The 17156-nt window shown below is 46.2% G+C and overlaps 1 protein-coding gene across 2 annotated transcripts in view; it reads left to right on the forward strand.

The window, feature by feature from the left end:
* The first annotated feature begins 9932 nt into the window (after positions 1–9932).
* The window catches only part of PLCL2 (phospholipase C like 2), a 211649-nt gene continuing 204425 nt past the window's right edge, over positions 9933–17156 (forward strand). Inside the window, exons 1-2 of one of the 2 annotated variants that reach the window (XM_031940317.1) lie at positions 9933–10149; positions 12045–12574. In XM_031940317.1, the coding sequence (XP_031796177.1) occupies positions 12251–12574 (324 nt within the window). In that variant the 5' untranslated portion in view covers positions 9933–10149; positions 12045–12250. Of the gene's footprint in view, positions 10150–11536; positions 11604–12044; positions 12575–17156 lie in introns of those variants that run through there. The other variant, XM_031940318.1, reaches the window with a different exon arrangement.

Here is a 17156-nt window from a genome sequence, read left to right on the forward strand (position 1 = left end):
GATCTTCCTTTGTAGCTACTGCCCCATGCTAATGGAATAAATTCACACAGATAACGCTACACATTTGCCTTCACAAAGCAGAAGAAACCAGTGTTATTATTAATTTTTATTTATTATTATGATGTCATCACCATCATCATGTCATCACCATCATCATCATCATCATGTCAGTTTCAGTAGTGACAATTACAAAGAGAGTGGAAGGGACCAGAGTATCAGATCTAGAGCTGAAAGAGACCTTGGGAATGAATTGGGGCTAGGAGTGGAGGTTCAAATGTGCACAAATTTCTAAAACTTTAGCCACCAAGAGGAGAGTGATTATCAATGGCTCCTAATTCAAGAGGGTGGCCCCAAAGCTCTCTAAGGAGCTCACTGACTCATTTGTAGTAAATGGGGTAAATATTAAGAGATAACCCGAAGAGGCAGCATGATGCATTAGATAAATCCCTGCATCCAAACTCAGAAAGAATTGAGTTCAAATCTCGCCATTTACTAGCTGTGTGATTCTAGGCAAGTCAGGTATGTGTCTGGTACTTTTATAATGAAAGGATTGGGTTGGAAGGTCTCTAGGGTCTATTCCAGCTCTCACTCTCTGACCCCATCAGGTACAGGGAGGATCCTCTCATGCCCTGGTGCACGTGCTGCCAAAGCACATGGATCTGACCACCTGGCTCCCCCACGTAGACTGCTCTGGGGACTCTAGGACCAAATATAAATTCATTTGTTTAACTGTTAAAGCTCAGCCCACCCCAGTCTATCTGTCCAATGTCCCTGGGCTTTGCCTCTCTTCCTACACTCTGGGATTCAACTGAATTGGTCTTCTCTGTGTTCCTCCCACAGGACACTCCATCCTCCTCTTTGTGCCTTTGCACTGGCCATTTCCCCTAAAATGCATCATACTTCTGCTTTCTAGCAGCCCTCTCTTCCTTTAAGAAGCAGCTCAGCCAAGTGGGACTCTCCCCAAAGGGCTGTCAAATTGCACATCCCCTCTGACCCAGCAGTTTCACAAATGTCTGTATCCCAGAGATCTTAAAGGAGGGGAAGGGACCCACATGGGCAAAATGTTTGTGGCAGAAACTGGACACTGAGTGGATGCCCATCAATTGGAGAATGGCTGAATAAGTTGTGGTCTATGTTATGGAATATTATTGTTCTGTAAGAAATGACCAGTAGGAGGATTTCAGGAGAAACTTCCATGACCTGATGTTGAGTGAAGTAAGCAGAACCAGGAGATCATATACAGCAACAGTGAGATTATACAATGATCAGTTCTGATGGACGTGGCTCTTCTAACAATGAGGTGATTCAGGGCAGTTCCAATGGTCTTGTGATAGAGAGAGAGCCATCTGCACTCAGAGAGGACTGTGGGGACTGAGGGTGGATCCCAACATAGCAATTTCACTCTTTGTGTTGTTGCTTTCTTGCTTTTTTTCTTTCTTATTTTTTCTTTTTGATCTGATTTTCTTGTCTAGCATGATAAATGTGGAAGTATGTACAGAAGAATTGCACATGTTTAACATATATTGGATTGTTTCTTGTCTGGAAAAAGGGGTGAGAAAAGAGAGAAAGAGAAAAAATTGGAGCACAAGATTTTGCAAGGGTGAATATTGAAAACTATCTTTGCATATATTTTGAAAATTAAAAAAATTATTAAAAAGTAAATAAATGGGAATTTAAAATAGCAGAAAAGGAGGAGGAGGAGGAGGAGGAGGAAAAGAAAAAAGAAGAAGTAGTAGAAGTAGTAGTAGTAGTAGTAGTAGTAGTAGTAGTAGTTCAGGTACCATCTTCATTAATTTCTGATATCCTCAGCTGCTAGTGCCCTCCTTCTCAAACTACCTTGTATTTAACTGTTTTGTACATATTTGTATTTACTTACTTTACTTTTATTCTCTCTCTATATTTATATATGTACTTACTTGTCTTTTGCAATAGAATGTAAGGCTTCTCCATATAGATTCTGTTTTTTAATTTGTGCTTTTATCCACATGGCCTAACATAGGATCTGACATATAGTAGTTATCTAATAAATACTGTTGATTAATTGATAGTTGGCTTTGTTCTACCAGGAGAAAGAATTAAAAATTTTAAGAAGACTCTCTCCTAAAAATGTTCTTTCACCTGGCCTCCTATAATGTTTAAATCAATCTTGACCTTCCATGATACTCAAACACCCCCAGAATCTTGTTAATTTGAAGTTTCCTTTTTGGCCATTCTTGGCCATATTCTCCCCCAAGTTCCCCACAGAGCAACCACCGATGTTCTAGGAACCTTCTGCAATTTCACTTTCCGTTTTGGGACACTAGTAGAGCACACAGGCTGTACTTAGGCCATCCTTAACTCTTGCTCCACATTCTTCTATTTCTTGGATCATCTCCTTCCCTCCAGCTCTTCTCTGCAGTTCCTTTGTGTTAGGTATTGCAGTCTGCTCAGACTCACCACTCACTTCTCCTTTGCCCTCATTTTTAATTCTTTATACTCTAGAGTTCCATGACTTGCAGCCAGACAGGCCAGATTGGCTGCGGGAAATTTCAAGGCTCCTTTAACAACTCCCAACTTTTCCCTGAAACAAAGACCCATCTTTCTAACGCCCGTGTTCTGCTCCAATACAATATGAAAGTGGAAACCACGGGCATATCTCTCTGCTGCCTAGGAAGGAAGCCAAGGTCTAAATATTTTCCCGGCTGCTGGTGCCATTCCCTCTGAGATTACCTCCCACAACCTCAGGATGTACCTTGTATATGTTTTCTTATTTACATGCAATCTCCTACTCCGAGATTCCCTCCCACCTCCTGTCTATCTTACATGTACATAGCTTTTTACATGTTGTCTCTCCCATCAGATTGTGAGATCCTTGAGGGAAGGGAGTTTTGCACAGGGCCCGGCATGAAGTAAATATCCTTTGGATTGATTATTGAGCATGATAGAATAATCAGAGCACAAACCTTAGGAGCCTCAGAGATTAATAATCAATCCTCCACCCAATACACAGCCAGGGAAGACTATTAAATTTATATAAGTGATCCCTATTCTAAAACTATCTGAACATCCACTCTTTTACCCTAACTTATCTTCCAAAAATGAAAAATAAATCCCATTACAGCAACCCAGCTCAGGAGCTTAAAGCAGAAATATGCCTTTAAGACATATGAAAAATATACAAAATAAGAACATAGTTGGAAAAATGAGTATTATTTGAATACACCAGAGGGGGGAAAATCTAAGACCTAAATGCTCTGAGTCAGAAAGACTTGGAAAGCCATAATGTTGGAACAGGCAGATGTAGCTTTGGCAATGAATGTGCATGTGAGTTGCAAGTGTCAGTAAACAGCGAACATGTTATTTTAGGGAGACTTGGAGAACATCTTATTAAGGATCAGGGAGTGGAGATTTTCTCTTTACACAGCATCAATGATACTATGCTTAGGTGTAGTCTCTCATTAAATTCTCACCAAGAGAGAGGGTTTGGAGAATGATGTTAGAAATGATGAAGGTCTTCAATTACAAAGGAAGGATAATTGGTCAGTCTGTAACCATTTATTAGGCACCTACCATGTTCCCAGCACTCTGCTAAGTGCTGGAGATTCAAAGAGAGGCGAAGAACAGTCTAATGGGGAGGCAACATACATACAAACAGTCTATGTACAGGATAAATAGGAAATTAGGAAAGGAAAACAGATTGTGTGGAGAAACAGGAGTGAGACTACCACCATTTCAGAGATATTCTCTAAAAAATAAGAAAAAGGAATTGTTCATCTGAATGTAACCAACAGAGATGAGTGAATACAGGAACTGTAGCAGGTGCCAGGAGTGCAGAAACTAAAGTGATAGAATTAGAGTTAGAAAATCTGAGATTTTCTATGGGAAAGTATTTTTTCTTTTTTATTCTTTGAGGTTTTATTTTTATTTTTTTTAAAGTTTTTTTTATTTTCAAAACATATGCATGTATAATTTTTCAACATTGACCCTTGCTAAACCTCATGTTCCAAATTTTCCCCCTTCTCCCATCTCCTTCCCTAGATGACAAGTAGTCCAACATATATGTTAAACATGCTAGAAATGTTAAATCCAATAGATGTATACATATTTGTACAACTATCTTGCTGCACAAGAAAAATCAAATCAAACAAGAAAAAAATGAGAAGGAAAATAAAATGCAAGCTAACAACAATAAAAAGAGTGAAAACTTTATGTTGTGAACCACACTCAGTTCCTACAGCCCTCTCTCTTGGTGTAGATGGCTCTCTTCATCGCAAGATTATTGGAACTGGTCTGAATCATCTCATTGTTGAAGAGAGCCACGTTATGAGTAAGTATTTTAACAGAACTTCAGTTGCAAAAGGGGCATAATAAAGCTTAGAAAGCCTACCTTGATGGATTGTTTCAAAGCTGGAAATTAGATCATAGGGATTATAAGATCATAGATTTATCACTGGAAGGCACTTGGGAGATCATCTAATCCAGCTTCATTTTACAGATGTGAAAACTGAGGTCCATAGGTACTTAGTGAATGAGTGTCATGTTAAGTGGCAGAGCCAGGATTTTAAGCCAGGTCCTTTAATTCCAAATCCAAGATCCATTCCATTGCACCATGCTGTATGGAAAATGCATTGCAAAATTTCCAGCACAAATGTCAATTATCATTTTTATTATTGTTATGAATAATAATATAGTATCTCACTTCTCTTGCTGCCCTGAAAATTTCTTTGAACATTATTTTTAGACATTCTGTTACAAGAAAATCCTAGGCTTGGCAGAATAATGACTAATATTTTGTGAATTTCTCCCCAAATTTAACTTCCATACAATTTTAAATGCCAAAAAAACACATTTTAGTAAGATATTTCTATAGTCAATTACATTAAAACTTACTCAATAAAAGCATTTAATGAAACAGAATGAGAAAGGATCACAAAAGAATCTGGGGGAGAAAAAGTGCAATAAATAGGAAGAAATGCTTATCTATGTTGTCTTTCCTTGGGTATTGAAATCTATTGGGGGTCATTCTCATGCCAATTGGCTAGCTCTAGACATGGAAGACAGACCATGCAGTTTCCTGGGCCCACATTCAGAGAAAGAGTAGCTACAGTCTTTGCTGTTCATTTGATGAAAAAAAAACACACACTTAAAGCATCAGCAGGATGCTGACCAGGGAGATGGAGGAGACAAGCATTTATGGGGAATAAAAAAAGGAATCTGGCAGAGTCCTCTGGCTTCTGGCATCAGTAGTTATAGGTCTGCCAAGATGCTTTGGGAAACATTTTAATTTAAATGCCAACTTTATTTCAACGAAGTCTCCCTTGATCTGTTCATGGTAGATAGTAAGATAGATATTATTCACTTTAGAGGAGAAATACATGAATGAAGTGTTGATCTTATGGAAAAAACCTGAAGGGTTAAAATCTGCTTCTTTTGTTCATTTATTTTTACATCAGGAAACTTGTGGACATAAAACAAAGCAGAATGTGATTTGACAAATGACAGCACTAGCATTTGCCAATGTGAGAGACCGTGTTCATTCCGAAAGGAGAGTACTTGAAGACAAAGTCCACTTGCAAAGTTTATGACTGGCTTTTAATGTAGTGTTCCCCAAAATGGCAAATGACAACTCCATGAAAAATGTTGAGACCCTAAATATCCTCTTGTTCCTTTTCACTAACCTTAGCCTCATATGGTTAGATATAAATGAAGAAAGTATGGAAGAAAAGGAAATAAAAGACATAGAATTTAAGAGATGGGAGAGCCCTCAGCACGTAGATAGTCCAATTTGTGCATAACATACTTAAAAAGGGTCCATTCAGCCTCTGCTTGAAATCATCCAAATAAAGGGATGTCCAAGGACCAACTCTGTTGATAAGGAAGCTTTTCCTGACATTAAGCCGAAATGTTCCTCTTGGTGCCTTCTGTATATTCCCTCACTCCTCTGCCTTATGTGGTCAAATAGAATGAATCTATTATCTTATTATTATATGATATCTTATTATTATATTATGGTAGCTTTTCAAATACTTGAAAACAGTCCTTGGGATCTGCATCCCCACCACCAATTCTCTTTTCATGTTCAGTTCCTTCATCTTATCTCATAATATATGGACTCAAGACTGCTACCTAGTCCTTGATGTCCAGACTTGAACACAATTCTCTAGGAAAAATCTGAGTCCTTTAGACCCATATTCCCCAAATGTGGTCCAGAGAATCCTGAGGGTTTCTGAAACCCTTTCAGAGGGTCTACAAGTTCAAAACTAGTTTTTATTTCCAACATGGCAAATATCTATAATTATAATCAAGACAAACAAAAATTCTTTGGACAGATCTTCAATAATAACTAATAATCTCAAACAAAAGTTTGAGAACCACTGCTTTAGATCGTGAGTTCTTTGAGAGCTGAGATTTTTTTGTGTGGGAGTGTGTGGGAGGAGATTCATTTTTTTTTTTGCCTTTGCATTTCTGGTAATTAGTACCATATTAGATGCTTAATAAAAATGCTCATTGACTTGACTTGACTCAACCATTCTCTGTTCATAAAAGCTGTGCCTCTCTCAGTGCAGTCTGAGATAAAATGAGCTTTCTAGCCTGATGACTCTCATTGATGATATTTATTGAGCTTGCAGCTCACTAAAACTTTCAGATCTTTTTTCAGACAAGTATTGTCTAATATGCCTCTTCCATCTTATACTTGTGAATTTGTCCCCACTGAAACCATAGATTGTGAGTGAGTAAGGATGATTGAATTTCATCTTTATTCAATTTGGCCCAATACTCTGAACTGTCAAGAGATATGTGCATACATACATATATGGAAACATATATGTCTGTATGTATATTTTTGCCTCCTGACTGTTTTATGTTGTATTAGCTAGCCATTCTAACGCTGTGTCATCTATAGATTCAGTGAGGATACTATCTATATCTTTATCCAAGTCATTAATAAAAACATCAGATGTCTCAAAGCACAGATCCCCGGAGTACTCCACTGGAGATTTCCTGCCACTTTGGCATTAAACCATGAAAAACTACTCCCAATCTGACCATCCAACCAATTCTGAATTCTTGGGATTATATTATCATCTAACCCATCTTGTTCCATCTTTTCTACAAGAATAAAATGAGAAAAGAGAGGGAAAAACCCTTTTACAGAAAATAAAACCATAATTAAGCTAAGAATTGAGCAGTTTTTTTTTTTTTTTTTGGTTAGGTATCATTTTCCCATAGACTTCCCCCTTCCCCCTTCCAACGAACCTATCTCTTTTTTGAGATCCCTCTTTTTCTAAGTATAGATTAAAAAACAACTTTTTTGTCATCCTTTGCTTCCCTCACTAGAAGTATAACTTAAAAACTCCCACAGCTTTTTTGTTGTCCTTTGCTTCCCTCACTAAGTTTAGGTCAGTCATCCTGAGCTTTCACATTCCTGACAGTATTCTCATAGGACTATACCTTTCCCTTATATTTATCCTCGGCTACCAGACTTGCTTCTGTACACTTCTGAAAAGATGTGCTGGCAGAGAGTTCCCTGTGCATCCACATTGGTTGCTTTAGACAAATCTCATTTATAGGAATCATTTCCCCCTTATTTTTTCTGGATTTCACTCTCCCATTCCTCCTGGGCCGACTTTCCCTGAGGCATTTTGTAACATGGGATCTTTCTTCTCTTTCTCTCGAACCTTTCAAAATTTGCTTTCCTAAAATCTAGGATGCTTGTCACAGTATGCTTAGATGAGCTTTCTTCCATAAATACAACCATAGAGTAGTCACTGGCCTTCCCCGGATTTCCATCATTTCTACCCCAGCAAGTAGGTTCCTTCTTGTAGGTGAGAATCAGAGCCAGAAAAAAAAGCAACAAATGTTTCCTTTATTTGTTCCTTTACCTTTGAAATGATCACTAAGGCAAGTCAAAAAGATTTTCAGCTACTGTGCTTTTGGCAGAGAATGAGCTCCAATAGATGTCTGTATAATAATAATAATAATACCTAATACTTTAATTATTATGGGTCAGGCACTGTGTTAAGTAAGCACTGTGCCATCTCATTTGGACTCTGCAATGTAGATGCTATCCCCATTTTATGGAGGAGGAAACTGAACCAAACCAAGGGTAAGGGACTTGTCCAGAGTCACCCAGCTAGTAAGGCCGGCCCAGTACTCTATCACTGCTGCCTCACAATTGAAGCCTGTCCACATTGCTGTATCACACATGATGGCCCACTAATTCCTCCTCTATTTTCCCTTTCTGTCCAGATGGCTTGTAATATACTCTGATGACAAAATCATTTGTTTCTCCGTCTTTTTGACCTTTACTCAGATATTTTCCATTATGCTTCTCCTCCCTCTGGTTCCTGGATGTTCCATGAATATACCTTTATGAGCTTGAGTCAATGATAATCAGAGGATGATTTCACCAAGTTAACTCCCCTGAAAACTGGAACAAGATGGTGGGGGCAGTAGGGAGAAAAGGATGAAAATAAAAAGAACCACACAGATACACTGAATTATAATTTGCCATAATTATTTTTTTTTAATTTGCTTTTTTAGAGTCACTGGGTTAAACTGGATTTCTAACCTTCAAGTCACTATTTTTCTCTTTAAACTCTTGCTGTTTAAAAAAAAAACACAACAATAAACAATCTACCAAATCATCCAATTTGATGATCATCTATCTCAGGAGAAGATGTTTTAAGCAGTCTGTAAGGACTAGCGCTGTGATTCACTGAGGTATATTCCAGTGTGGGGAAATGCCTCCTTTGCTGAAGGTCAGTGTCTTCTCTGCAATTTATAATTTCAGGGAGCTAGTTTAGAGCTGGAGAGATTAAATGATGTGCCCAGAATCCCAAAGCCACCGTGTTAGAGGCCAGGATGGAACCCGGCTGGGTCTTGATCTTATTAAGAGCTGCCTCTTGGGTATCCTGCGGATGCTGCCCTGGGTGATGCACCAGAAGTGTGAGATAGACTGGAGGAGGCTTGTCTGGTCTGGGTGCAGAGCTCTGGACCCCCGGGGGGGGGGGGAAGCCTGCAGACCCCTCCCCCGAATATTTTTATGAGCCGAAATAGAATATGTGGGATTAAAAGGGAACCAGTTCTCTTGAAATAGTTATCAAATAACCGAAATTCCAAGTTTTCGGACCGGTTAAGTAAGAACCCCAGTTTCAGGGCTGGTGTCCGTCCGTGGCTGCAACACCAAGGAGTCTGGAGAGCCCCTGCCTTGCTCTTTTCTTCTCCAGGGCATCCCGGGGTTCCTCCCCGCCCTCCTGATCTCACAGACTAGACTAAAGTGCTGATAAATCCACCCACAATTTGCACCCGTGAAGAAGTTTCCTTTTCTTCAGTCCCATTCCCCTGAGCCTCAATCACTGGACAGAGCGAACGTGGCCCAGGCCACTGGGGGTGGGGACAGCAGCCACCTGGGGGACCTGGGGACGTGAGGAGGGGGCCGAGGACGCTTCCGTGCCGGGGAGCAGGGGTCGTGGGGAAGAGGGAGAAGAGGAGCTGGGTTTCTTTGGGGGGTGCGCATGCCCTCCTCATCCCTCCACTCCATCCCGCGCGTCTCCGGGATCACGGGCTCCTCCCGGGACGTTCTCCTAGCAACCGAGCCAGTGCGGGAGGCTCCGGGGGACCCGCAGCCCCGGGAGGGCGCGGCGGGGAGGGCTCGGCCGGGCTGCGGGTCGCAGGGAGGGAGCGAGGGAGGTCTGCGGGCGCCTCCGTTGCGCCACCCGGGCCGTTTGATTGGCAGCTGCAGCTGAGGGGGGCGGGGGCGGGGAAGGGGAGGTGCCCGCCCCCCTCCCGCCGCCCCTGGAGGAAGGAAGGGAGGGAGGGCCCGAGGCTGGGGGCAGGGAGCCCGAGGGCTGGGCGGGCGCAGAGCGCTCGGGCTCGGGCAGGCGGGCGGCTGGGCTCGGCCGCGGCCGCCGCTGCTGCTGCTGCTGCTGCTGCTGCTGCTCGGGCCGCCCCCAGGGCTGCCGCCTGCGCCCGCTCCGCCCGGCCCGGGGGAGCCCGCGGAAGGAGGAGCCGCGCGAGGAAGCGGCAGCCGCGGGGCCACCGCAGCCCCAAGAGCCGGGCTCGGTGCATCCGGCTTCGGGAGAGCGCAGCGGCCGCCGCGGCGGAGGAGGAAGAGGAGGGACGCTGGAGACCCCGGCCGCGGGCTGGGAGACGGGGGGCGGCTTCTAGGTGGGTGCTGGCCGGGGAAGGGGCGGGGAGATGGCGGGGTCGGCGCCTGCCGGGGGGGGCCGGGGCCGAGGGGCCGGGGGATGGAGCGAGGGCGGGGCCGGGGGCCGGAGTGATTGATGGAGGGAGGGAGGAAGGGGAAAGGTGGCTGTGAGCCGCCGGGGCACGGACGGATGGATGCATGCCGCGGAGGAGGGAGGAGCGAGGGGATGGATGAATGGGAAGGGGCGCCCGGGGATCAGCCGGAGGCAGGGGCATGGCTTGATTGGGACAGAGCACGAGGGCGAGCCGGGACACGAGGATGGGGGACTGAGCAGCCGATGAGCAGCGGGCTGGGGACCTGCAGGAGCGGGGCACTGAAGGCCCGGAGAGCGGCCGGAGCCCGGGCGGCCCAGGGGGCGGCGGGCGGGGCGGACTGGTACCCGGGTGGGCTAGAGGCGGGCCGCTAACCGCGGCCGTCCCGGACCCTGGCTCCGTGCCGAGTTCGGGGAGGGGGACGTTTGGGCAGGATGGAAAGAAGGAGCCTTCCCTCTCCCTCCCCCCCCCCCGCACGTCCTGGCTTTGGGGGGCACTGCGCTCGCAGTGGGGGAGCTGAGGGAGGGATGAGGAAGGCGCCCGGGACGGGAGGCTAGGCTGCTGCCGCTGCCCCCCGCCTGCCCGCCCGGCCCGGGCTGGGACTGCGGAGTGGCTGCAGGGGGCAGCGAAGAGTCTGCATGGAGACAGGCGCCTCGGAGAGCTCCGGGGCGGGCGGGCGGGCTGCGGGAGCCCGGCTCCCGACCCTTCCCTTACTGGGGAGCGGAGGGCGGCAGGGCTGGCACCGCCGAGCCCGGGCTCCCCCCGCCTCGACCTTGGCTCCCTCCCAGCCCTCCGGGACTCGGACACGAGGTCAGCCCCCAGCCCCCCTCCGGGCCCGGCAGCCCCCAGCCCCCCTCCGGGCCCGGCAGCCCCCAGCCCCCCTCCGGGCCCGGCAGCCCCCAGCCCCCCTCCGGGCCCGGCAGCCCCCAGCCCCCCTCCGGGCCCGGCAGCCCCCAGCCCCCCTCCGGGCCCGGCAGCCCCCAGCCCCCCTCCGGGCCCGGCAGCCCCCAGCCCCCCTCCGGGCCCGGCAGCCCCCAGCCCCCCTCCGGGCCCGGCAGCCCCCAGCCCCCCTCCGGGCCCGGCAGCCCCCAGCCCCCCTCCGGGCCCGGCAGCCCCCAGCCCCCCTCCGGGCCCGGCAGCCCCCAGCCCCCCTCCGGGCCCGGCAGCCCCCAGCCCCCCTCCGGGCCCGGCAGCCCCCAGCCCCCCTCCGGGCCCGGCAGCCCCCAGCCCCCCTCCGGGCCCGGCAGCCCCCAGCCCCCCTCCGGGCCCGGCAGCCCCCAGCCCCCCTCCGGGCCCGGCAGCCCCCAGCCCCCCTCCGGGCCCGGCAGTTCAGGGGCAGCCCCTTCCGCTCCGCCCGGGCCGCCTCTCAAGGACGAGCTCCCGTAAGTTTGTTTGTTTACCCGGTGCGTGGAGGTTGATGGGGAGACCCCGGCCCCGGCAGCCTCGGGGATGGCTTCTGCAGGAACGCCTGCCAGGAGCTTGGGAGGGGGCAGAGCCTCTGAAGGTGTGTGCGTGTGTGCGCGCGCGTGTCTGTGTGTGTGTGCCGGGCGCTGGGAGTGAAAGGGGAAGAAAGGAGGCGGCGGGGCCGCCTCAGCCCCCGCCGCTCGCCTCCGAGGGGAGGGCTGGGAGCGGGGAGGGCAGCCGCGGGGAGGGCGTTATTTTTGGAGCCTGCAGCAAGGAGAGGTGGTCCGCTTGGGCCGGCTGCCTGCGTGTCTCCGGGTGTGCAGGGGCCGTTTTCTTCTCCCAGGTGCTGAAAGCCCGAGCTCCCCGCCAACCAGCCCACGGCAATGAAGACCTTTTCTGTCCTCTTGTGTTTTTTTCAGCCTCCAGGTCTGTAACTCCGAAGGAGGCAGCCCCGAACGCACACACATTTTAAATCTAAATTAAAAAGAAAAGCGGAAGAAGCTGTGGAAGCAGCAGCCAGAGGAGGAGGGGCCGAGGCCACAGCAGCAGCGGCAGCAGCCCCTCAGCAGCCGGGAGCGAAGGGGACCTCTCTGTCCTGGGCTGCGGCCGCCTTGCCGGGGGACTGATGGCAGATTTGGACCGGGGGGCCGCCGGCAGCGCCGGGGGCCTGCCCGCCTCCCCGGGACCTGTCCTTGGAAAGGTGGCCTTTAAAGCAGGAGATGGAGAAGGAGGAGGAGGTGGTGACAGCGGCGTCAGCTCGGGGAGAACCCGCTATGACAGCAGCAGCGGGGTTTCCAACGGAGACTGCACCCTGGGGGTATTAGGGGAGGACCCCAGGACCGGGAAGCCCATCAGCCCTTCTCGAGGAAACCATCCTCCCCTGGGGACCCCGGCTGTGGGGCGGGAGAACAAGCCCGCTGGCATCCCCCGCAGGAGTAGCATCATCAAGGTAAGGAGCATGATGGCCCCGACCTCGGCTACCCAGAAAGGGATCCAGGGGCCCCTTGGATTTTTTTCCTTCTCAGGAGGAGACAGCTGGGAAAACTGCCCTGTAGCAAGCAGGACAATGGCTTTTGCCTAGAAGAACAGCCTGGAGAATGAGTGCTTTGACTGGATGAGGATCCAGGGCTCCATGGCATTTCCTTAGTGCAGGAAGGGCCCAGAGGAAGGTGACAGGGTCAGGACTGGGTCAAGATGTTGTGAAGGCTGGTTCTGGCTCGGCCAGAATCCTGGGGACCATTCTGGGGGCTTGGGGAGGTAGTGGCCCGAGTCACCTGTGTTATCCCCAGGTCTGGCCTGCACCTGTCTGTGTGTCACTGTTTCCTACGTGCTGCTGGAGATGCCAGTCTGGGCCGGGTGACAGAAACCCAGAAGGTTTTCCACTGCATTTTCAAGGCATGGGGATTATGTGAAATCCTGCCCCTGCCACCAGTCTGGGTAGGCAGCAGCCCGGGAGTGTGGTTAGGGATAATTTGGTGTGTTTACTAGTTGCTTCTAGGAAATGGATGCATGTCATGGGACAAGGTCTCTAATCACTGGATCACAGGAAGACATGAGTAGGTTTTCTGAATAGAATTCCTCATGAAACTGTAGATTTCTCTTTCCGTGAATCCCCAAAAAACATCAGCTAGTTTTTTCTAACCTGACGAGATAGGTTTGAGGCCTTCAGTTTTTTTTCTCAGTTTTCTTTTTGCCTTTAAGGTGGATTTTGTAAAGGGAAGAGAGAAGCAAAACAAAATTGTTGTTTTGGTTGAGGAAGGTAGAGGGCAGAGATGTATTTTTTGTTTTAAAAAAAAGTACTATTCACAGTTCTTGACTTTGTTATGGTTTCACTCTAATTTTCCATTTCGGTCTGTAATGTAAAAATAAATGTCTAATGCTACAAGGCAAGGAAGGGGGAAAACCAGTTGATGAGCTGTGATGAGGGCAAGCAAGCGCTTTCCAAAGTTGCCTTGGAAAGACAAGGATCTCGATTTCTTTGAAAATCAAGGGGAGTACAAGGACGGTCGGTGGTGAAACACAGTTAACAAGCACTGTGCCCACCCTTCCTGCCACTCAAATGATGCTTCTTGTTAGCTGCTGCTAAAATGAGAAGGCTGGGACGTCTGCCGGGGTCGGGGGTGGTAGAAAACAAAATATAACTTAGCTCAGAGGGAGCTGAATTGAACCAAGGGTGAGATTCTCTGTCCACCCGGGCCTGCAAAATATCTCCCAAGTATTTCTGACCCACTTATGGACTTCTGTAAGGATCCAGTGAAGCTGACCACAGTAGCAACTGTACAGAACAGGCAGTTGTGAAACTGATTTTCGCTGTGTCATCTGTTTGGGCTGTTTGTGTCTGGGTGAAGGGTAGAGAGGAAAGCTTGTGCTTTAACTACCTGAAGCCCAGGGACACCCCAAACTCTATTCTCGGTGGTTCGAGAGCTTTATTCTGGCGTTTTTACTCATGGATGTTTCCATGGAAGTTGTTGGAATAAAAGCTATTGCTTTCCTTCATGCAAAAGAATCAATAACATTGATTGAGTAATTTGAGTTACTTTTATTGGTTGTCAAATATTTGGTCTGTAGTGTTTACATGAGTGAAATTTGATTTGAAGATATAACCAAATTGCTAGCCTCGTTAATTGTTCGATTTCCTTTTGCAGATTGTTTTGGGGATGCTGTTTTGATATTGTTTGTAGGTGAGGTTTAAAAAAAAAAATTAGTGTCCTTTGGAACCTATACATACTGTAGGGTTGCATTTAGCTATTCCAATTGGATTTTCAAACTGCATTTTATCACAATGAATGGTAATTTTGCATTTCTGGGAGATCATGAAAATAAATGTCAGACGATTTGGATTTGTGGGTGATGTCTACGAAATAGGACCTATGTTAGATGTGACATTTAAGGTCATGACTCTGGCAGCACAGTGGAATAGGATTGTGTAATTGAGAAACATATCCTTATTTTGGGACAAGGGTTCTATGATGTGTGTGTGTGTGTGTGTGTGTGTGTGTGTGTGTGAGAGAGAGAGAGAGAGAGAGAGAGAGAGAGAGAGAGAGAGATTGGATTATTCTAAAAATAATTTTATAATTCATCTCTTTTAATTGTAGATCCTGTGATTTAGTGATCCTACTATTTTCTTCCTTATTCTTTTTGATGAATTTAGGATAAAAAAATCCCCACCAAAATAATTCCTTAATACTCTACTAAGAGGATAAATTTCATTTCTTTGGATTTATTAGACTCTAATGACTGGTGTCAATTATTATGATTTTTCTCTTCTAGGTGATTTGATTGACCATTTTTAGTTCATCATCCTTGAATTTTTATTCTTATATGTCAGTGGGGAAGGAGTCATTAAATATTATTGGAACTTAGACAAAGCAGGGAAATGTTCTGGCTCTTTTCTTCTATTTCTACATTCTCTTGGTGATCTCAGTAGCTCCAAGGGTTCAGTTATCATCTCCATGCAGGTGATTGCCAGATATAGCTAGCTCTCTAGTTTTAATCTCTTTTTAGCCCCAGTCTCAGATCATAAACTGCCTAATGGATATATCCAAAGCTGATCTCGTTGTCTGTCCCCCAAAAGCCCTCTCCCATCCTAAATTCTCCATTCCTATAAAGGGCACTGCCTCTTTCTGATTTTGTGACCTTTTAGCTATCCTGACTCTTTCTCCTCTATTATTCCCTATACACTCATTAACAAATCTTGTTGATTGTAATTCCAGGAACATCTCTGAATACTTCCCCTTCTCTCCACTCACCCTCATAGAGTATATCATCACCTCTTCTCTAGACTAATGCAACTTCTCTTGCCTCCAGTCTCTTTTTTTTTTCCAATTCATCCAATTACACAGCTACCAAATTGCTCATTATAAAACATAGGTCTAACAATGTCAATGTCTAACTCACGAAGCTTCAGTGGTTCCCATTTGCCTCTAGGATAAGGTATAACTACCTCTGGTATTTAAAAACTGCCTTTTCAGGCTTACTGCACATTCTTTTCCTTCATGTGTGTCATTTTCAGCCAAAATGGCTTTAGCTGGCTCTTTTCTTGACACTCCAATACCAGTATTCTGACATTTATTTATATGTGTTGTGTATGTGTGTGTGTGTATGTATATATATAATTCCTCATGCTAGGAAAGCACCCCCTCTAGAATCACTCCTACCTTCCTTCAAGGCTCATCTCAAGTGTAACATATTAAGGAAGGTCTCACCTGATTCCCAGCCTTGCTAATTTTCTCCCTTCTCCTGGAAATTATTTTGTACTATTACATACACACACACACACACACACACACACACACACACAAAGACACACATCTTCCCTTCTCCTGGAAATCATTTTGTATTTAATGCACATACATATGTGTGTGTGTGTGTGTGTGTGTGTGTGTGTGTGTGTGTATTCACAATCACACACACATATTTTATTTCCTTCTCTGGTTTCATGTTGTTTCCCTTTTAATAGCATGCAAGCTCCTTGAAGGTAGGAACAGTTTTAGTTTTTTGTCTCTGCATTTCTGGCAATCTAGAATCATGTAAGCACTTAATAAAAATGCATGTTGACTGAATGAATGCAGGCACCGAGCTTTGCCAAAGAGTTAATAGCAAAGTAGCTGATTATGGTTGAAATGACTTATTTACTGATTTCTTTTGTGTGGTAGTCAAGATAAACTAGGATTAACATTTTAGAGAGCGATAATCCTAAGGAAAGTTAACATTTTTGGAATGTTAGATGTGAGTGAAAGAAAATATCCTAATTTTTTTTTAAAAAAAGCTGTCATCCTAGAGGAACATAGATGTAAAGCTAGAAGAAACTCTTGAGCTCATCTAGTTTGATCCCTCATTTTGCAGAAAAGGAAACCGAGACCAACTTATCCAAGGGCACACAGACAGTGGTAGAAGGAGGATGAAGGGCAGGACAGCCCAAGTCACCTATCCTGTTAAAGCAGGCTTCTTCACCATAGGTTCCTCCAGGATGGATTCCAGGAGCTCTGGGAACATGGAATTTCTTTTCTGTCTTTTTTTCCTGCTTGGCAATTAGTGTTAAGTGAGTTGTTCAGAGTCACACAGCCAGGAAGTATTAAGTGTCTGAGGTTTCTTTGAACTCAGGTCCTCCTGACTCCAGCGCTGGTGCTCCATCCACTGCACCACCAAGCTGCCCCTGGAATTTTGGCTTGGCAGAAGACAGGGAGATACTGTTCAGTAGAAGAAAAATCCGACAAATGGCAGTGGTATTATGTATCGAACAGGAATACATTTGTCTTTAAAAATTGCTTCTCTGGAAATAAATCCAGCTTTGTAGACAACAAGGTGAGGTTGTAGCACAGCTTGGTAAGGAACAAGCAGATCCAAGCCCATATAAGCAGCATCTATCACTCAATAGACATTTACTGTGACTTTTTTTGTGGGGAAGACATATTAGGTGGGAGTGGGGAAGGATTGGGAGTTCAGATCAGATACCTACCTGCCCTCATGGAACTTACAGATTAGTTTTCAAAATCCCATATGTCAGCAGATGAGTATGTCCTTTTACCTTT

The sequence above is a fragment of the Sarcophilus harrisii genome, chromosome 5 (assembly GCF_902635505.1).
Source record: "Sarcophilus harrisii chromosome 5, mSarHar1.11, whole genome shotgun sequence".
NCBI classification, from domain to species: domain Eukaryota; kingdom Metazoa; phylum Chordata; class Mammalia; order Dasyuromorphia; family Dasyuridae; genus Sarcophilus; species Sarcophilus harrisii.